The sequence below is a fragment of the Uranotaenia lowii genome, chromosome 1 (assembly GCF_029784155.1).
Source record: "Uranotaenia lowii strain MFRU-FL chromosome 1, ASM2978415v1, whole genome shotgun sequence".
In the NCBI taxonomy this organism is placed as follows: domain Eukaryota; kingdom Metazoa; phylum Arthropoda; class Insecta; order Diptera; family Culicidae; genus Uranotaenia; species Uranotaenia lowii.
This window is the reverse complement of record NC_073691.1, coordinates 158,431,618-158,454,822: the sequence shown is the minus strand read 5'-3', so window position 1 is coordinate 158,454,822 and position 23,205 is coordinate 158,431,618. Positions and strand designations below refer to the sequence as shown.

The following is a 23,205-nucleotide window of genomic DNA, read 5'->3' as shown; positions in this document are numbered from 1 at the left end:
TCACTTGGTTTTAAATGAGCCCTATAGTCTTTTACAATGATGTTGCGTATCACAATTCCAACAGCATAGAGAAAAGATCGTATACAATGTCGTCTGAAGTCAGTTTAAATTGGATATGATAGACAGTCCACCATGCTTGTAAATTTTGAAATGATTTTGCTCCCGCCCAGGCTTCAAGTTAGAAAATCATCGTCATGTTCACTCTGCAATCAGCAGTGCATCCAGTAGACTTAAAATCAGATGGGAAATTAGTAATATTGACCAATAAGAGAACTGGAAAATATTATTGCTGGCAAAGATTTGAAGGCTATGAGAGGTACGAATAGAGTGTCGGATAACGTTCAATTGGTGTAGTTTTCGTCGACTTAATAGAAAAGAAGTTTGTGTATGTATAATGCCTCCACTTTTGTAGGTAAATGCTGGTTTTTCAATTTTCATACAATAATTCTAAAATGTATAAGAAAAGTATATCAAAACAGCGTAAGAATATAGCTACAAAAATGTTTGCTGGGTGAATTTCTGTCTGTCATCTGTTCCCTGTAGACTAGGAATTCACTGGATCTATTTGCGTGAAACTTGACAGGTTGAGGCATTGGAGGCCCAGGAGGTTTCCTATAATTGTTTGAGACTCCTGTTTTTCTCTGGAAGGGGAGAGAGGATCTCACAACAAAAAAATGTTTGCATAACTCGAAAACTAATCAAGCAAATGGAACCAAATCCGGCATGCAAAGGTATTTGAATAGGGAAAATATTTCAAGAATAATTTAAAGCCCTTCCCACTTCCAGTGGGGAGATAGAAACGTGGTAGGGAGGCTCCCTTACATTTTTTTTCTACAATTCGAGATTTGATCAAGCAAATGGAACCTAATTTGACATGGTTGGTTATTTGGGAACGAGAAATGTTTTTATGATTATTTGAGACTCCTATCTTCTTCCTTTGAAGAGATAGGAAGAGGGGAGGGGAGCACCGTACATTTTTTTATATATTTCAAGAGCTGATCAAGCAAATGGAACCAAATTTGACATTGTTGGTTATTTCAGGGAACGACAAATGATTCTATGATTATTTAGGACTCCCCACACCTTCTACTGGAATGATAGAAAGGAGGAAGTGGAAGTTTCTCATATTTTTTTTGCATACTCGAGAATCAATCAATCAGATGAAACCAAATTTTACATAGGAGGGTATAAAGATACCATACATGTTCCTACGTATCCTTTCACTGGGGATATAAGAAATAAAATAGCGCTATCATCGGTGTAATGAAAATATTCAACCGTTTTTCTGAGCACTTCGATTTCGACGTTTCGAGAGATGTTTTCCGTACTAAAGTTTTAAGTGTATTGAGAACCCTGTAATTAGACTTAGTACTCTTTTTATATTAATTTTAAGTCATCATTTGGACCAATATGTGTTCCGTTGATTTGTAATAAATAATAAATAAATAAAAAAAAACGGGTCTCCATTTTTTTTATCTCATAAACTCAGAACTTATCGAGCAGATAAAACCATAATGGTAAAGGGATTAGAATACGAGAAACGTTTTTTTGTTTTTAGACCCTTTCCTCTCTCCAACGGGGAGAGGGCTTATGGAAGGAAGGCTTCCATACAATGCAATATTGATATTTCGAGAATCCTTCAAATGGAACCAAATTAAACAGCGGCGGGTATTACAATATCCGGTGGGTTACGTTTTTCTACGCCATGTAGGCAGACATGTTAAAATCACGAGTCTACATATTTACTCGCACTTTGCCATATTCGCAGATCGATTCTATTTCGTTAAACTCTAACTGCAATGATGCTATCGGTAGGTTCAACTCGGAAAGCATCAGTAAAGCGGGCCATAGACTACACAAATGGCATGTGCAAATTCGATGATTCCACGACGATTGTTTGACTCAATGCTCGCCCACACAATATACAAACATATTTTACGCAAACACAAACGATTTCTGGCGAAAACTGCAACAGCAACAACAAAAAACCCTTCCACCCCGGCTGGGGCTGAATAAATGGCCTGACTTTTGTGCAAACAGCACCATACACCATGCCACATAGGGTTGTTCGTACAAAATATTTCGATCTTGACCGATTTTACTCAAACCATTTGCGCGCTCGTTCGAGCAGTGCCATATACGATGCAAATCGTGTTCACAGCAACAGAATTCCATCAAATTTCATCGCATTTGTGCAAATGTTGTGCAGTGTATGGCCCGGACAAACTCGGTCGAGCTTACTGCAATCAAAGGAAACACAACACAAGCAAAACGAACGTACAGTTCGGCGAATTCGAAATTCAAACTCGTGTTCCTTCGGCAACCGAACACATCAACCGGACAACGCAGCGGGGTCTGGCTAAAAGTAGTAGAGACAAGGGAACGGGAAATGAGCGGGAGGGTGGTGCGAGACACTGTTCGCTCGGTTCGTCGGGCAACGAACGTTCTTGCTCCTTTGTGATCGGTAAGCTTCGATCTGTTGTTGATTGGAACGAAGATAAAAACAATCTGCTCATCACGCGTTAATCTCGGAAGAAATTAACAGAACGAGGTTTTCCGAAGCTAGTTTACGCACGTCTGCATGTAGGTACATTAGAAAATCGCATTCAGAATAAAAAATATTTAAACAATAAAACAAACATTCAACAAAAAAAGTTCCCCCTGCATTTCGATCTAGTTAAAAATGTTGAAACCTTACAAACAAATTTTGTATGGCAAACTAAATCTTGAGATTTCAAGTAATTCAATGATGTAAAGTTAGTAGTAATCAGTTAAGTATTTCCTGAGATATAAAGGCGTTCCCACTATTTTTTTTTCTCGACGGTCCTTAATGTAACCAAAACACACGTTGATCCTTTGAGTGTTAACTGTTAAGGTTATGTTTTTAAAATAAAAGTTTTGAATTCTATGATAATTTTAACTCTTTGAAAATTTTGCGTTTCTCAGTTGGCGGAGCTTTCCTATCCGCTGGTTCACTACAAATTTAGCGAAAAAATCTATACGCTAACCAAAAGTTAATGGACTAATTTACAATCAGCGGGCTAGCGATTCTGTGCCAGACACTTCCAATAATTCAAACTTACCTAATCCCACTTCTTAAATCAAACATGTGAATACTCAATCCCATACACATCTCTTAGAAAGGTTGTTATCCCATCCAAACCAAAGTGGCTTCCCTGCCAACAAGTTTTCCCATGGCCCTAGATTCACAGCACAAACTAGATGGCCACATGGCTAAGCCCATCGACACACCTGCCACATGTCCGAATTATGTTTTTCCCTCCTTCGAATTCCATTCGTCGTTCTTCAAATAGGTACCTGCCTTTTCGGACCGGACGACGGAATGCAGGAACATTTTAATGGATGCCCGTTTCCTATAATGCGAGCAAGGCGTTTTTCTTTTCCTCATCCGATAGGGTAGTACTGGCCTAATGAAGGTTGTTGGAGGGACCCACCGGATAGTTTGGTTCCAGGTCCCTGCTCAACGGGAAGGGAGGTTCCTAATGAAATTGAATTTCTAATGTCCATAGTACCCATCATTGCAAGGTACTCACCACCTGGACCTAAGGCAGGGTGAATTTACGGACGTGTGTTTTAACGGCCTTGATTGCCTTGAGTTGAGTCGATGTTTCTTTGCTTCTTTCCCGACGCAAACGTCTTTACCCTTTTCTCTAGCAACAGCGATTCGCCACTTGCGACTGGGCGACTTTAATGGATTAATGTGCGGATTAGGGTCCATCCGATTAGTCCTACTTTAATTGAGCCAGACATTATTCTTTATGATTCGTGCCCACTTCCTTATGGGCGGCATCGGCAGCGGTTTGCCTTTTCTGGGTGGGTTTACTGTTAGCCGAGCCTTGAAATCACTCGAAGCGCTGGTAGTAAATAAAAGATTACAAATTGTTGAAAAATTACCCGATGGATGTTGTTTGGAACGAATGCAAAATTCTTCTGGAATGAACGAAGAAATCAAAACATGTTGACTCTAGAAGGACCGTTTCAGACAAAATAACTGGTTTAACTTTTTTTTACGTTGGATGACAAACAACATTTGAAAAATAGTCATATATGTTTGCTATGTGTTTGAAAACACAGAATTTTAGAAAACAATGATTAAATTTATTGACAATGAAACTAAAAGATGCAAATGTTTTTCTAACATGGATGCATGGAATAACCTCATCTTTGCCTGAGTAGCATTTATTGAAAGTGAAATAGTTCTCCAATGCAGGAAGAGCTTTGAAGGTGGTCATGGCAAATATTATCCAATTAAAAAGATTCATTTTAATCAATATTATTATTTACTAGCTGATTAACCTGGTTTTGGTTAAGTTGTAAGCGCCGATGTGGTCTAGCGGATAGGCTGGCGCGAGTCTGGTTTTGGTATGCCAGGCGTACTGGGTTCGATTCCCGGTATCGGCAAGAAAACATTTGGGTTAGAATGCCATTAGTGGTTGACAGGTAATATTTGTTTCCTCATATAACTGACTATATAATAAGAATGTTCAAGCAGTTGCCAGCTGGCCAGGTATATGCACGGATGCCGGAATACTTCTAAGTAAACTAGCCCACCTGATTGACTCGTTCTTCCAAAATATACCTTACATCAACCCGATACATTCACACCATATCAGTTCATACGAAGCCATGGAGTCCGGGTATGGTGTACGCGTTGCATTGGAGATTTGTCGAACTTAATAATCTAAAAGAATGCACGTGAACACATACTTAGGCAGAAACTGCGGTGAATCCGTGCACCCATGGTGGATAACCAACATACATACATACAACATACATTAACCTGGCCTGGTTGAGTTCTCAAAAAGTTTTAAATCCATATAAAAAGTTTCTCATTTTTAGAATTTATTGCATACTATATTTAAAATAAGGCTGCCAGAATTTTTTCGGCGCGTATCCTGGCGGGACAAACTGAGCCATTTTTATATAAAAACCTAGCAAAATCCGGGCATTCGATTCCAAACTGACGATCATAAATCCGGGCAATATCCGGGCAAATTTTGACAAAACTCAAAAATTCCTCATATCAAGAAAAAAATTGATAGATAGATTTTGAACCGTATTTTAGGCTACCACCGTTCATGATTATTTTAATAAAACTTGCTTAAAAAATTTCGTTTTGAAGGTGTTTGTTGTTTCTTTTTTTTTTATTTGCCTAATAAAGTGAAAAAATCCGAGCAAAATCCGGGCATTTTTTCAATCAAATCCGGGCAACCGGGCCGGGCCGGACTGTTCTCAAATTTAGTAACCCCCCCCCCCCATGGAGATTTTTTCCAAGTAAAATTTTCGACGTAGTAAAGGGAAATTACTTGATCTCAAAAGGTAATCAATAAGTGTCAACAAGAAGTCAGAAAATTTTTTCGTCTCCGGCGGAAATTTGTCTTAACTCACCCTAGACTTGAGACATTTCATTTTACATAATTACGCATACGCCGTTCACGAAATTCAACTTATTTTTAATTGTAAATTTCAATTTGCAATTCAATCCACATTTTTTATTAAAATCCTAAACTGGACATTCAAAAACATTACCTCGTCATAAGTATGGGTTTTTATTGAGAAGTGTAACGAAACAAATTCAGAGTTTGAAACGAACCATTTTAACATTGAAATTGATTCATCGAATACTTATTTTATACATTAACAAGTTGGAAGCCATGGATTCCTCATGATGGTCATCAGAACTAGCAAAACAAAATGTGAATTCGCAACATCACATTCAAAAGCGATGAATTAAGTTTTAAATCAAGTTGAGTTTTAGATATTTTTAAAACAAAAAAACTAATCGTTTTGCCGGTTTCAACGAATTTTGTTAAAAGAATTCAATTTTTTTCTAAACTTAATTAAGTAATGTCAGAAAAACTTGTAATGATATCTTTCCAAATTTTTACTTTAAACTTTTTCAGATCATGCATCCTCATCTTTAAAATATTATTCATTAATTGAATCAAATAAATAATAAACAAATTCAAAATCAGATTTTTCTTTAACGTAGATTTGTTATTTCTTCAGTTATCAATGATTGATTTCACCTAAAACTAAAACATTTTAAAGCTTTAAAACTCCATATCACCAAAACGCAAGTTGATAGAAAAAATTTAATTTAATCTATGAAATCAATCATTCAGTCACAGCGACCAAAATGCCTTTCTTCTGAGCTATCAATTAAATTGTATTTATAAGATTTTTAAATTGTTAGATGAGTATATTGAAAAAAAAAAAAACTTTTAAAAATGTTAAAAAACTTATAATTTTCGTTTTTTTGTATAAATTATCAAATAAATTTACTGTATTTCAAAGTAAAACTATTCAAATTTTATGAAATATTTTTTGCCTTTCTAACAGAAAGGTTTGGTTATCGGTCGATTTGAGAGATCATTAATTATGGGTCTTAGACATACCTTTATAGGTACCTATCGACTCAGCTCGACGAGTTCTGTTGATGTCCGTGGATTTGTATGTGCCATTTTAAAAATGTCAAGAACGTTTTTGCGAAACTGGGCTGCACAATTAAAATGATTTTAGTCTCAAAAGAATGCATTTTTTTTTTCTACACAACCCTTTCAAAAACGGGAAAAAAACAAAATAGTTGAAACCGTTTTCTTTACCAAATACATATCATACTTATTATGGCATAAAAAAAAGTTACTAGTGGCGCCTCGAAGCAGCAGCACCAGCAATCATTTATAAATTGGAGATAATCAAAATAAAAAATTAAAATTCATCGACTCGGGAATCGAACCAAAAACCTTCAGATCCCAAGTCGCAAACGCTATCCAATAAACCATCGGCACGCTTGACTATGAGTGGCTCAAACTCAAATAGGTAAAAGGCATTACTAAGACGCACCGTGGTCTGTGCAGTTTCTCAGTCTGCTGGGGCAAATACGGCAACAGTGTTTATATCTTACACTTCTTGCTTTTCAATGCAGCAAATGGCGGATGGGCGTTTCCTTCAGAGTCCGCCATGCCTGTAGACACTATAATTTCATATATGAAATTATAGTGTCTATAGCCATGCCGGGTGTCAACAAAATGCAGAGCCGTACAGAAAACTGCGTTGGGGGGGAATTTATATGAAGATTTTATGACCCTCGTTTTTTTACCCGTGTTGAAGAATGAATTTATGTTTTTTTTTTTCATTTCTACATACTCATACATAATTTAGATTCAATTTCAGATACAGAATTCAGATTCAGTTTTCAAATTCAGAATACAGGTTAAGGAATCAGAATTCAGGATTCAGAATTCCGAATTCAAAATTCAGATTCAGAACTCATATTCAGATTCAGAATTCAGATTCAGAATTCAGATTCAGAATTCAGATTCAGAATTCAGATTCAGAATTCAGATTCAGAATTCAGATTCAGAATTCAGATTCAGAATTTAGATTCAGAATTCAGATTCAGAATTCAGATTCAGAATTCAGATTCAGAATTCAGATTCAGAATTCAGATTCAGAATTCAGATTCAGAATTCAGATTCAGAATTCAGATTCAGAATTCAGAATTCAGATTCAGAATTCAGATTCAGAATTCAGATTCAGAATTCAGATTCAGAATTCAGAATTCAGAATTCAGATTCAGAATTCAGATTCAGAATTCAGATTCAGAATTCAGATTCAGAATTCAGATTCAGAATTCAGATTCAAAATTCAGATTCAGAATTCAGATTCAGAATTCAGATTCAGAATTCAGATTCAGAATTCAGATTCAGAATTCAGATTCAGAATTCAGATTCAGAATTCAGATTCAGAATTCAGATTCAGAATTCAGATTCAGAATTCAGATTCAGAATTCAGATTCAGAATTCAGATTCAGAATTCAGATTCAGAATTCAGATTCAGAATTCAGATTCAGAATTCAGATTCAGAATTCAGATTCAGAATTCAGATTCAGAATTCAGATTCAGAATTCAGATTCAGAATTCAGATTCAGAATTCAGATTCAGAATTCAGATTCAGAATTCAGATTCAGAATTCAGATTCAGAATTCAGATTCAGAATTCAGATTCAGAATTCAGATTCAGAATTCAGATTCAGAATTGAGATTCAGAATTCAGATTCAGAATTCAGATTCAGAATTCAGATTCAGATTCAGAATTCAGATTCAGAATTCATATTCAGAATTCAGATTCAGAATTCATATTCAGAATTCAGATTCAGAATTCAGATTCAGAATTCAGATTCAGAATTCAGATTCAGAATTCAGATTCAGAATTCAGATTCAGAATTCAGATTCAGAATTCAGATTCAGAATTCAGATTCAGAATTCAGATTCAGAATTCAGATTCAGAATTCAGATTCAGAATTCAGATTCAGAATTCAGATTCAGAATTCAGATTCAGAATTCAGATTCAGAATTCAGATTCAGAATTCAGATTCAGAATTCAGATTCAGAATTCAGATTCAGAATTCAGATTCAGAATTCAGATTCAGAATTCAGATTCAGAATTCAGATTCAGAATTCAGATTCAGAATTCAGATTCGGAATTCAGATTCAGAATTTAGATTCAGATTCAGAATTCACAATCAGAATTAAGATTTAGAATTCAGATTCAGAATTCAGATTTTTGTAAATTTATTTTCAGCATATCGGTGAAAATTTAGATTCTTGGAGAAAGAATATCGGAATTGAAAATTTATAATGATTGATGTTGCGGGGTAAAGTATGGTGTGCGTTTATAAGTTTTCCTTGCAAAAATGTTCTTTTGCTCTTTTCTCTTCATTTTTCTATCCATCTTTATCAGATTCAGAACCCAGAATTAGAATTCAGATTCAGATTTAGAATCCAGATTCCAGATTCAGATACAGAATTTAGATACAGAATACAGATTTAGAATTTAGATTCAGAATTCAAATTAGGAATTCAAAATTCAAAACTCAGAATTTTGAATTTTGAATTCAGAATTCAGAATCCAGAATTCAGAATTCTGAATTCTGAATTCTGAATTCTGAATTCTTAATTCTTAATTCTAAAATCTTAATTCTGAATTTGAATTCAGAATTCAGATTCATAATTCAAATTCTGAGTTCAGATTCAGAATTCAGATTGAGAATTCAGATTTAGAATTCTGATTAAGAATTCGGATTAAAGATCAACCTGGAATTTGAAATTGGAAATTATATTCAAATATTAGACTAAGTGTTGTAACTCAAAATTCAAACTTTAGAATCAGAATAAGATTTCAGATTTAGTTTCCAGAATGAGATTAATCATTTAATAGTCATATTACTTTCCCCTCCTTTTGTGAGAATTTTTTCTTTTATGCATGGTTGAGCTCTAAAAAAGGTATCATGCTAGGCCACGTGTCACGGCTATCCATCAATATTGTAGTTGGTTTTACTTATTCAGTAAAAAAAGCATAAAAAAACAGTAAGATTCGAACCGTGACCAGCATCGTGAAAGTTCTGGTTGCTACCACGGCACCATTTCAGCGTGTTATAAGTCTAGGAAATTCAACTGTTTAAATACCATTCTTTCCATACATAAAATGAACTCCTTACATACCAGTTCGCTTTTCCCCAAAAAACGTACTATGCATCATTTTTTTATATTGAGATCGGAATTTTTCGTGTTTGAATATCTGAAATCATACTGATATGATGCAGAGGGAAGGAATCTATCATGTGTATTCTATATTATTTTATATATTTCCAAATATAACTTACACTCTGTTAGAAAGGCTCCAATCCACTGTTAAGTGTATTAAATCGGGTTTTATAAGTTTGTTTTTGATTTTTTAATTCTAAATTTTTGTGTTGTTCATAATTTTTTTTGGAAACCTCAACTATTTCAAAATTTTCAATAAGAAACCGACAGAATAGCTTGAAATTTTAAACTTTAAATCCTTCGATTGAAAATTTACAAACTTTTAAATTTATACATTTTATTTCTTTAATTTTCATTATATTAAATAATTTTGTAATCGATCATAATTTTCAATTTATATTTATAAAGTTCTAAAATTATTTGAAGTAGTAAATTAAAAGTTGAATTTAATTGCCCCATGATTAGTAAATTTGTAAAAACTTTATGCTTTTTACCACAAAACTTGGGATTCATTATTTTAATTTTTATTTTATCAATTTATTATTGATCTCTCCCAATCTGACATTGGTTATTATTTTGAACCTACGAACTTTTTAACTTTTAAATGTTTTCCTCATTTCAAATCGTGATTTTTCTTTTCTTTCACATTCACGATTCTACAGCGGAATTTTTAATCAATCCTTTCACTGAAAATGTATAAAAAAGGGTAAAATAAAATAAAAAGCAAATAACAGTCATTATCATTTTTCAATTGATTTTTAATAATGGTAAATTTTTAACCTTATCTGACATTTAATTGAGAATTCAGATTTTTTTATAAGTAGTGTTATATTTTATGTAAATTCTATTTCTGTGCATCAATTCTTGTGCCCGAAGCTTTGTTCGAAATTTTGATTTTCATACTTTTCCTTGTATTCCAAAAATATTGATTTCCAATTCGAAAGCTTTGAATTCATTTTAAAGCTAATTTCTTGTTCAGAATTAGGAACATTTTTTATATTTATCTATGATTTACCGGAAATAGCATCGAATTGAAACATTCATTCTGATTTAATTTGAAATTTTTTATTTATTCCACCAATAAACTTTATTATTTTTTAAATCATAAATAAATCATAAATCATAAATAATCATATAATCATAAATAAGAAAATTGTTTAGGTATCAATTTTTGGCTTAATTTGAATTTTGAAAACCCCCCCCCTTCACAGTGGTTCAAAATCAAAAAAAGTGGGAAAAAATTAATAAAAAGCTATTTTGTTAAAGATTATAGGCGGAAAGTTGAAAAAAATAATAAATTGGATTTTTTTTCAAAGTTTGCTATTTTTTTCAGAAATTGCTAAAACGGGGTTTGAGCTTTATACTGGGAAATTGAATATTTTTCAATTAATTATGAATATTTTTGTTAAAATTAAGTATGGGCTCCTAAATTCCTGTAGGTTAGTTGGATAAATATTATAACTGATGTTTTAAGGTGAATTTGCATTTGTATCGAAGCAAACGATGCTTGGTTAACTCTGTATAAATACTTTAAAATTTGCATTTTTTAACCAAACAGCGTTCCACTTAATGAAATCGTATTCAAAATATAGCAAAAACTAGCAGCTGATTTTAAGATATGTTTTTGATGAGGCTTTTACCTATCTAACGGTGTATAATTTATCACGGCGATCGGCAGCGCAAGCTTTATTTTTGCTTCCGAAAAATAAATAGAGTAAATCGAAAAAAAATTATCGTCTAACTTTGGGTTCCAATTAAGCGAAACTTTATTAGTTCATAATATTAAGGACGTTTTTTATCTCTAAACTGTGAATAAGATTCTAGACTAAGACTTCTGTACAAACATTTATAAATTTTTAAAGATTTATATGCTTTTTTAAGTTGTTTTGGGCTGAGAATATAAAATCCTATTTTTAATTCTTGCGTTAAAGTTGTCGTTCATGTTTGTTTCATAGAAGGTGTGAAAAAGGTCCTAGAAAATATCTAAATACATCATAACGTTCCTAGAATATTGGAGAATCGATCCCAACATAAAAAATTTTGTTGTCACTGACTTGAAAAATGGACTTTTTTCCGGCTTTTTGGGGATTTGAACCACTGTGCCCTTGGACGGGTCCTTCGCACGGGCCTGATCCGGGCAAACCCGGATAAAACCGGGCAATCGGCAACCTTAATTTAAAACATGTTATTTTCATGCGTCCGCGAATTGTTGGGAAACCCCTCAAATTCAAGACTTGATTGAATTTTTTTGCTTGAACCTCGGGTGTCACTTTTCAGCTTGCATAAGTTTTCAATAAAAGCAATCGAAGCCTTTTTTGTGACTGTGAAAAATAAAAAAAAACGCTTGTCATAGACCCATTCCAAGCACCTCTCAACTTGAGAACCAATTTATATTTTTCATTATTCAAAAATATATTGCACAGCATTATATGAAGGTTACTACTCCAGCTTCATTTTCCATCAAAAGATTTTCAGTTATCTTTTTTTTTTAGAATTGAGTATGTTATAGTTGAAATAAAAAAAACTGTATGAATACATATATGTATATTGACTAGCTGACCCGGTGTGCTTTTTTGCTACCCCTTTCATAGAAAAAATTAAATTCGTTCAAATGATTACAATTAATATTATCTTTCTTGCCATGGACCGAGTGAATTTTAGGAATTATGTTCGTCAAGTTATGTCGTAACACAGAATACTATGTAAATAATAAATAGTATTTTTCTTTTTAATAAAATTTCATCGCTATTAAAAAGCGAACAGTTTTTATTGATATCTGAGCGTCTTGATTGTCTTGAATAGCAACCAGTGTTCGGCATCGCTAACTGAAAAATTAGCGCCACTAATTAAATCGCACACTCAGTCAAAGTAAGCGAGCGCTAATTGAAACCGCTGAATGAACAAAACAAGTTACCGCTTTAAGCTTGAAGCGCTAATCGCTAACCGCTAACTGTTGACCAATGAAAACCAATAAAGCCAATAAAAAGTTTTCCACGCCCCTTAAGTAATCGGACGTTTCCGATAATCGGATTTCCTCTGGTCCCAACAGCGTCCGATTATCGAGCGACTTCTGTATTTTTAAATTACATGTTGTTTGGATGTTCAGTACATATTACACCGGGAAATGCAAAAACAGTTATCGAAATCTTTAAAGAACACCAATGATCACCGAAACAAAAATTATTTCTAGCGTGGATTTTGTTGAATCTCGATTCTTTTTTTAAATACTTCGTAAACATAGTTTTTTTTCTCGTCGCTTTTGTGCCGAACGCTGATCGCAACATAACTTGAAGGTTGAAGGAGCCACTCTTTAGTGAAAAAAATAGGAGGGATGTTCAATACAATGAAAAGGAGCATTAAGATACAGAAAAATTTTTACATAGTCAAAAAGTGTGCCCAACTTTATGAAAACACTAAAACTTTCGGTTTGATAATGCTATGTATGTTCCATTTATTGTATATGATAGTCTTAATTCATTAAAATGGGAAGCGTCTATCAAAACAATATATTATCTAAGTTTGTAGAAATTTATTTGGCAATTCAATAAATCATCTCATTTACTCAAAACGCTTACGTCTATCATTTTTAACAAAAATCCATAGAAGATTGTTGAAATTTGACAATTTTTTATTGGTTTTGTATGGGAGCCCCTTTTTCGGATTCGGAGGGGTTTGAAAGGATATTAGAAACCATCACCGGTCTTGAAAACGGCTACATACCATATTTCACGTTGATCGGTTTAGTAGTTTCCAAAAATATGACACAATTCGAATATTTTTATTAATTTTGTATGGGAGCCCCCTCTTTTTTTTTATTCAAAGGGGATTTTAAAGTATTATAGAAACCATTCCCGGTCTTGAAAACGGCTCCATTCAAAATTTCACGTTAATCGGCTCAGTAGTTTTCAAAAAATGTTCAAGTTGTGTAAATTTTTTGTAAATTTTGTATGGAAGCCACCAGGCCCGTGCGAAGGGCCCGTCCATGGGGGGGGGGGTTTCGAAATTCAAATTGAGCTAAAAATAATAACAATACAAAAAAAAAACACAATAAATAAGGAAATGGATTTCTAATATCATTTTTCAACTCATAATTATAACACAAACTAAAAAAATAATAAATTTTACTGATGAAATGAATCAAAACTTCCAAATCAAATCACAATGAAAATTTCAAATCAATGATTTTTTGGGTAAGTCATTGAAAAATTTTCCAAAATGATGTTTTTTTATTCTTGACTAGAATTTTGCATTAATTTATTTCTAAGCAGTCTAGTTTTGAATTTTTAAATAAATATTCTCAACATACAGATTTAGAATAAAAAATTGAATTTTTAAATAAATGTCCAATAAGAGGAAAATTACTATGATAAGTTGTTAAAAAAATAGTAAATAAGGAATTGTTTTTTATTATAAACCATAATTTTCATTTCTCTTCTTTATTTTCAACTGAACAGTTGATTGTAAATTTCCACTGTAGTGTTTTGAAGTAAAAGAAATCAATCGCGACTTCAAATGTGAATTTTTGATTACGAAAAAAAATTAAAGGTTTATGTTTGTAGAATACATGAATCATGAATTGAAAAATATAGACAAACTTATCAGAAATATTCTGAAAATATTTCAATTGACTTTGAAATTCGGAAAGTTTAAATAAAAATTAAAAAAAAACTGTGTTATGAAAATCGGTAAATTAGTTTGAAAATTCAAATAAAATATGAAGATGAAACAGATAAGTTTTTTACAATTTAAAAAGATTTTTTTTGCAATAAACATGTTTTACCAATATAAAAACTTATTGAAATTAATATAATTTGATTGTTGGGAGAAGTATTTTTTGATTGTGTTTAGCGTCCTGAAATCGAATATTTTGTTAAATTTGGACTTTCTCATATAAGTTTGGTGATATGGAGTTTAAAAATGAATCAGTTTTAAGTGAAATCAATTATTGATAACTAACTGACTATCAAACCTACATTTAATAAAAATCTGATTCTAATTTTGTTTATTGTACCTCATTCAACCAAGCATTTATATTTTAATGATGATGATGCATGACCTAAAAAAGTAAAGTTCAACAGTTTTTAAAAATTTTGAAAAATATGATTAGGTACAAGTATTTTTGAAATAAGTGCAGAAAATTAAAAAAACAACCTGATTTCAATAAACAAATTTTTTGAAACCTGCAAAACGAATCAGCTTCGGAAAATTTTTAAAATTCAATTTGATTTTTAAAAATTCGTAAAATGAGGGAAATTAGAGAAATAGGAAACTTGTTTTACTTTTATTCGCAATATTCAAAATAAATTAATCTTGAGAAAATTTGGAAATTGATAAAAAGCTTTTGTTCTTGAATTTTATGTTTTTGTTTTAAAATTTTGTCAAAAAAATGTAAAACATTCTCAAAAAATTTTAACCTTTTTTCAAAAGTAATTTTAATAACAGCTAAGCTGATAGAAAAATTACATTTTAAGATTCAGGGTACCCAAATGATTTAAAATTACGTTTTAAATTCATTGAACCTCGGAAAAATATAAATTTTATGGTCTTGGGTAATTAACCAAAACCAATTTGAACGTGATGTTGAGCATGGAGAAGAACAAGGAAAAAGTTTTAATTGATGCTGGAATTAGTTTCTTGAAGAATATTTCATACAGTGAGCGAAATAAGAATAGCACCACTATGTGTTTTGCTTGTTAAAATATGAATGATAGAAAATTACGAAAATTTTCTTCCACGGATTGTTCTGAATTGCTTAACGGATAAATCAAGCATAAGTTTACTTTTTTTGGACGTAGCAATTGGCGTTGAGGACCAAAAATGTGAAAAAAGGGTGCGAAATAAGAATAGAACCACTTGAGTTTTTCCAACAAAAACTAGATTAGTTTTGAAAATTTACTGTGTAAAAGTGAATAATAATGTTCTACGAGTTATTTGAATAGATAACTGCATTTAAGGAGTTTTCCAGAATTCCAAAGGATTTCAAAGGTTTTAAAAATGGGGTTTTTAAGAGATGCTCCTCTAGCGCTAAGGAATTAGATATTTGAGCTATAAAACTTTATCAAATTACTTGATTTCTTCATTAACATTCATAAGTATGATGCAAAATTATGAAACATAGATTTGAGGCTGAGTTTGAATCCAAAAAGCAGGTTGGAATTCAAAAATACTAATGTTTTTTTTAATAATCAAACACTATTTCTCTAGTTTTAAGTCATAGATGGCAGCACTATCTTGCCATTAAACCAAATTCATGCCCATTTTCGAATATCTGGGGTTAATTAGGAAGTGCTGGACGATTTTGGTCAAGAAATAAATACATGTACCGTGTGAACGCTTTGGAAATTCTAAGATCACTAAATCCAAAAAAGTAGAATTGCATCAAGGTCACTAAAAGTGAATTTTTTGGACAGATTATCAGAATAAAGTTATACTTTGGGATGCAGCTTGATGGACCAGACGGCTAGCAGTATTATTGGTATGATTTGCAATTGAATTGGAAGTTGAGATGAGCAGGAATTTTGGAGGTTGTACATTTTTGTGCTGGTGATTCTTTTGCAAATCAGGAAAAGCTTTCTGCAGCTTGAACTTCCGCAGAACTGTAATAGGAAAATACCTCAAAATGATGAATATGGGCCGAAATTAACCTGTAAAATCAATATTGAGACAAAATTTGGTGTTAACTGCAAGATAGTGCTGCCATCTACGACTTGAAACTGGAAAAAAGTGTGGTTTACTGAATAAAATAAAAGTTTTTGATTTCCAACCAATTTTTTCTGATTTAAAATTAATCCAGAATGTTTGTTTCATCATTTCACGTCATTTTAATGAAGAAATTTAATAATTTGATAAAGAATTACAGCTCAAATATTTAATTCCTTAACGCTAAAGGAGCATATTTTAAAACCCCCTTTTTAAAACCTTTGAAATCCTTTGGAATTCTGGAAAACTCCTAAAATGCAGTTATCTATTCAAATAACTCGTAGAAGCATGATTATTCACTTTTACACAGTAAATTTTTGAAAATAATCTAGTTTTTGTTAGAAAAACTCAAGTGGTTCTATTCTTATTTCGTACCCCTTTTTCACATTATTGGTCCTCAACGCCAATTGCTACGTCCAAAAAAAGTAAACTTATGCTTGATTTATCCGTTAAGCAATTCAGAACAATCTGTGGAAGAAAATTTTCGTAATTTTTAATCATTCATATTTTAACAAGCAAAACACATAGTGGTGCTATTCTTATTTCGCTCACTGTAGCAGCATAGCATTTTTAATAACATAAAGGATTTTATTTTAAATTAAAAATTTTAGCAATAAAGTAGAAGATATAAGATTTTAGATTTGTATTGCTATTAGTAGTTTGATAATTCTAAGGACCATCGTGAGAGGTTAACACCTGTTATATGATGTCCAACTTGTCGATTTATAAAATAAGTATTCGATGTATTAATTCTGAAGTTAAAATGGTTCGTTCCAAACTCTGTTCTTGTTTAGTTACACTTCTTAATAGAAACCCATTCTAAAGACGAGGTAGGGTTTTTGTATGTCAAGTTTAGAGTTTTAATACAAAAGGTTAATTGAATGACAAAACGAAATTTACAGTTAGAAATTGTAGGTTTATAGTGTCGTGAAATGAAATGTCTCAAGCCTATGGTGACTTAAGACTAAATTCAGCCGGAGGCGAATCAAATTTCTGACTTACTTGTTAACACTTATTTTCAAACACTTTTAAAGATCAAGTAATTTCTCGATACTACAGTAAAAATTTTACTTGGAAAAAATCTCCATGGGGGGGGGGGGGTTAAACCCCTAAACCCCCCCCCTCCACCCGTCCGTTCGCACGGCCTTGGGAGCCACCTTTTTTTGAATTCGGAAAGGTTTGAAAGTATTGAAGAAACCATTCCAGATCTTGAAAACGGTTTCACACCAAATTTTACGCTGATCGGTTCAGTAGTTTCCGAAAATTGTTCGGAATGTGTCATATTTTTATTAATTTTGTATGGGAGCCCCCCTTCCTTTAAGTTGGAGCGGTTTGAAAGTGTTTTAGAAACCATCTCCGACCCCAAAAACTCTTACATACCGAATTTCGCATTCATTGGTTCAGTAGTTTTCGAATCTATAGGGAACGGACAGAGAGACAAACAACAAATTAGCGGACTTGAGAAGGTGGCACATGAAGGATTGAAGAAGTATTCTTTTAGATTTTCTGTACTGCTCATAAAAGCGCTTTTAGAAGCTGGTTAGAAGTTGTTCGGCAATTTATTCGAACTTTTTGTCAAGTTTATAGTTCGTTTAGCTACTTAAAAATTGAGCTGATCAAATCTGATAGAGGAATGTTATCCGAAGTTTTGATTGCTTGGGATATTGTCGATAATTGGGGATTTCTTCAAACTTTTTGAGAGGAATTCAATGCAATTTTCAAAATGAATGTCGGTTTAGAAGATTGTGAACCACATCCGGGTAAAGAATGCGTTGTGACTTTATTTATTAATTGGTTTTATGTCTCAGATTAACTTAAACCTCATTTTCAGATATATTTTAAACGAACCTTCTGATCATGTGTCATTTTACTTGAACTTTAATTTAAGTCTCCTAAATCAGACTATGGATTTGTTTGATTGAAACCTCAATTTATTGATGTAATCTTAGCTGTGGGAAGTCTTGATGCATAATCTGCAATTTATTGAATCTAAATTTGTATTAACAAAATCGCACAAAATTGATAGATCTATCCCGAAATTAAATTTGTGCAGACGCATACGCTAGAAGTTGTAAATTTAAAAATTTAAATTTCCAATTCCAATTTAAAATTCCAATTATCTGAAACATAATTTTAGAAGATGTTTTTTTTGACTTCATGAATTTCAACTGATTTCAGAATTAGTCAAATGCATAGTTAACATTACGCAGATTTATTATTTATCATCATTATCAGGTTTTTCATCGTGCAATAAATGTTGTCATTCGAATGCCTTTTTTTATTACTTTTCAAAATCTCAAATGCAATTCTCATTAGTTAACATAAGCGATTTTGTGAGTCCTGTCAATCAAATTAAAAAGACAAGTTGGATGTTTTTAAAGGAAATTTTCGGAGCTACGAAACAGAATTTTTTGCATGGCTTAAAAGATGTTTTTCTAACTAAATATTCATTACATGACTAACCACTTAATTTTTTTCCCCGGAGAACAACTATGCGGCTCTTTCAAACACTCAAATTTTGAAAAAAATATGAATTTTGGTTCTTGTGACTTGAAAGATTGCCGACCACTGATATAGAGGTTACAATGAATTAACGTGATTACTTCCATTTTAACTATCTCACTTTTCTCTGGCTTTTGTTAAAGATTGATTAACAACAGAATTAATTGTCAATTTCCTTAAAGTCGACTATATTTGAGACAGAATAAATTGTAGAAATGTTACAATGTTCCCACAACTGTTAATAGCACGAAGCTCTATTGCATTTCCAAACCTCCGCGACACACCCATTGTTGTGCACATTTACGCTGACATTTCTCATTTCGCTGAGAAAGGCATTGAACATCGAGCAAGGCAGGTGTGCTGATTCGAATTGCAGATAATTGAACTTAGGACAGTTTGCTCGTATGTCGAAAAATACCTCCATATGGAACAGTTTGTTCCCGAAAAGATTCAGCGTGTTCAATTTGGGCATTTGGGCGCTATCAAAATACTCCAGATGCTCTATCCGGTTGTCTGCCAAATCCAGTACATTTAGATTTGGCAGCACGAAACTGCCAGCAAAACTAAAATGTCGTATTCGGTTTTCGCTCAGATGCAAACCTATAAGCCGCTCGAAAGAGGCGAAAAAGGAAAGCTGGCATGAAGGAAACTTATTCCTGGAAAAAACTATGCTTGTCAAATTCTTAAACAATTTCAAATGTTCTGGAAGTTGGATCAGGCTGTTGTTGTGGAAAGAAGCGGATATTAATTCTGGAAAGTGTAAGTACGCAAAGCGTTCGCTATCCAACTGGATCGAATCAATTGAAAGCAATTTTAGTTTAGGCAGGAACAACGTGCTGCCATTGTAATGAAGATTGGAGAAGGTAGAAAATGATCCATTATTTTTCCGGTGGAAGGGGAAGCGTGCCAACTGCAGATATATGATATCTAAATTGTTTAAAAATCCTAAATCTTCCCAAGTGAAATCTACAGAATTCAACGTAAGTTTTCTGAGGTTAGGTAACGTGCTAAAGTTGATCGAAACATGAATGTCACTATCCTGTAGCACCAAATTTGTCAATTTTTTCGGTATAGGATCATCACATGTGAGCTCGAGAAGGCTGCTATGCTGAATCAAAAGTGACGTCAAAGACGGCAGCGATCCGACATCGAAATCAAGCTGAACTCTGCTATCGAATATTTCGATTTCCTCCAATTGACTAGCCGATTCCGTTTCGTTGTACAGGATAATGTTAGGAATGTTACTGAGAATCATGACGAACTTTTTCAATGACGGTGGCACGAATATCCGTGGTGCTGTAATGTTCGATAGTATCAGTGTCTGCCTGTTTGCTAACAGCATCCCAAACGCATCTTCTATTGGGTAATCGATTTCCTTGTCCATCATTCGGAAGCTGTAGCTGTAGAAAGAGTCTTCAGCCGGTGTTACAAACGACCCGTTCATCCTTTCCATTTCAAAGTGGATACATTCGGGATAACCCATTGATGGTGCACATAGCTCTAGCAAACATTCCGATGGTTGAAAAAATACCGTGAAGCTAAAAATCATAATTTTTGTGGAAATTTATGTAAAATCAAACAAAAAATTTACCTTACTGCAGATATAATGCTAGCAGCAATACTTTCGAATGGCCTTTCTGATTAAACATATTGGCTTCTATACTCTGCTAAACTACCGCTCGATTGAGCCACATGTTTTTGTTTTATATTTTCTAGCCAGCGTTGTAAATTGCTTCTGTCTGATGGAACTATAATAGCCATCCTTTTATAATGACATCACATGGGCACGGTTTTTGCACGCGAAGCAGATTATTTGTTTATTATAGGGGAGATAAGGGCGTAATGGCCACCTTGAGGAGGACATTTATTTAATCATAGCTACATCACTGTTTTGTGTTCAGACACTAAAGAAATCTATTCTTATCTAACTGAAACTTAAAAAACTAGATAAAACCGTTTGAAAATGTATTTTAAAATTGATGTCGAAAGCTGAAAATCGATCACTGTAGGAGCATAATGAGACTCCTCCCCTGGGGCAGTATAAGCACCAATAATCGGGACAAGATGAGCTTTTTCTGTCGAAGAATCTAGCTGCGAGTTCAGCTCGATAAAGTCGACTCAATTATAGAGCTACTGCTAATCTAATGAAATTATCATGAAGGTAAATAAAAAATAAAATCGACTCGACCAGGAATCGAACTCGAGTCCTCTGATTTACCTCTTCGTCCCTTATCTGCTAGGCTAAATCCTCAGATGAATCCGGACAAGCTGCAGCTCTATAAATAAGTTGACTTCATCGAGCTGAATTCGCTGCTAGATTCTACGGCAGAAAAAGCTCATCTTGCCCCGATTAATGATGCTCAGGTCACCTCGAATTAACAAGTAAAAATTTTAATACTATTTATAGTGAAAAATAGAAAATTTAATGATGATGAAACTTCAGAAAAAATTTGTACATCATGCGTACATTATCGATCAAGATGAATTGACCATTAGACTGAGTCGATTTGGGGTCATTTTTGAATTCCCAATCCCTGGGGTCTTAAAAGCTTCGTTTTGGTCCAAAACTCATGATTTTTTGCAGAATTTTCAAAAAACGTTTATATGAGTAAATTTGAACTTTCAGGTTTGTATGGGAAAATTGACTATTTTGTACTGAAAAATCAACATAACTTTTGTTTTTTCCTGTGGAACCGAGCCTGTTTTTGTGCCAATTTTTAAATTCCTTCAAGAAAATTTCCCACTGAACAACTTTGTCGATTATCATAACTTCGTATCTTTTAAGACAAAAAAGTTATAAGCTGTTTAGCAGGTGCATGTCATTTTGGATTGATAAACCATAAATTCAATTGACATCACTGCTTGTGTCCCACGAAGTATGGCATAAAAAGTGGTCTTGCAATACCTCGCTAGGCACCCAGCAGTGGCGTCAATTGAATTTATTGTTTATCAATGCCAAAAGACATAAACCTGTTAAATAGCTAATAACTTTTTGTCTAAAAAGATACGAAGTTATAATATTGGACAAAGTTGTTCAGCGGAAAATTTCCTTGAAGGAATTTATAAATTGGCACAAAACCCATAACCAAGCTCGGTTCCACAGAAGAAACCAAAATGATGTTGATTTTTCAGTACAAAATAATCCATTTTCCCATACAAACGTAAAAGTTTAAATTTACTCATGTAAACGTTACTTAAAAATTCTGCGAAAAATCAAGGATGAGTTTATTACCAAAACGAAGCTTTTGAGACCCCAGGGTTTGAGAAATTCAAAAATGACCCCAAATCGACTCAGTCTATTGACCATCCTAATTAAGAGGTTTTTTTTCCGTATCTTAAAAATTATAATATTTTCGTCATTTCAGAACGAAGTTGGTTTTTTTTTTGTATATTTGTAAAGATATAGAGAAGATTTCTTGTTGCTGAAAAATTGATATTATAGGAACCGCAAAACTGTCATCGTGAAAATTCTTTTCAGTAAATACGTATTGCCTTATAAAAAAGAGGTGCCCAGTTCGCCCTAGGTGCTCGTTTTGCCCTTAACTCCCCTAGTTGTTTTGCTAGAAAGCACCGATTTGTAAAATAGTAGATCTGATTTTTGCCTTTGCAATCATATGGCAATTAGCTCCTATTTCTCAGCACTGACCCCCAAAGCAATTCATTTGAGAGCGTATTGAGGAGGATCAAATCAAGTGACGGCTTAAAAAAATACAATTTTAAGCAGATTTAGCAAGTCTACGGTGTCGTTCATAACCATGTAATCAAATTAAGCACTTCTGATAATGATATTTGATTTATCACTTGTTTTTTAGTTAGTGATGAATACGAGAGAACGAAAACTTTTCCTCCGTTTCCAATGACGATCATTCAACATCATTCCCTCTCTTAGTCAGTTCTAGTTCTACACTCAGAAAAATACTATTATGTATGCCATAAGATTCTCGTATGAAGTGGCGCCATAAGAAAAATTAATGAAATTCATAAGATTGTCTTATGACGCGAATGAATTCTGAAGATGAACGCCTTCTTCAATGAGAGGTTGTTGCTTTTCATAAGAGATTCTTATGGAAACAGTAAATCACTTTCTAATAAGAAAAATTTTCGATATTTCATGCTGAAAACATTCACTTTATTGTTTGCCAAATTCTTTTAAAATTAAATCCTTCATTGTCACCATCAGCAGCGCATCAACAGATGGCTCCATCAAAGTTTTTTTTGCCGCATCTTAATCTTCGGCCTTTCGTTTTTTGCCGATCAGCTTTCTGAAAAGTAAACAAATAATGTATTTTAGTTTACTAATATATTCAACGTTCACACCAAAAACATTAAATCGAACTTACCATTCCGGAGATAACAATAACATTTAACATTGAAGAAAAACTATAATAACTATGAACTGGCGATTGCTTCGTACTGTTAGATGATGAAAAAAAAAC

General features: G+C 33.1%; 2 protein-coding genes across 3 annotated transcripts in view; one reads left to right on the top strand and one right to left on the bottom strand.

The window, feature by feature from the left end:
- LOC129740676 (cadherin-99C) overlaps window positions 1–23,205 on the top strand; it is a 625,931-nt gene that overhangs the window by 28,000 nt on the left and 574,726 nt on the right. The window lies entirely within an intron of this gene.
- LOC129740677 (toll-like receptor 13) lies at window positions 18,818–20,444 on the bottom strand. Its single transcript, XM_055732428.1, has 2 exons — window positions 20,366–20,444; window positions 18,818–20,307 (listed from the first exon to the last, which is right to left on the bottom strand). The coding sequence occupies exons 1-2, from the start codon at window positions 20,416–20,418 to the stop codon at window positions 19,008–19,010; spliced, it is 1,353 nt and encodes a 450-aa protein (XP_055588403.1). The 5' UTR covers window positions 20,419–20,444; the 3' UTR covers window positions 18,818–19,007.

What these genes read in the sequence shown, in the direction of transcription:
- LOC129740677 (XM_055732428.1), bottom strand. Translation starts at nt 20,418, where the DNA reads ATGTTTAATCAGAAAGGCCATTCGAAAGTATTGCTGCTAGCATTATAT. An exon ending in CTGCTAGCATTATATCTGCA is followed by an intron (nt 20,308 to 20,365) that starts GTAAGGTAAATT and finishes TATGATTTTTAG; the next exon opens with CTTCACGGTATTTTTTCAAC.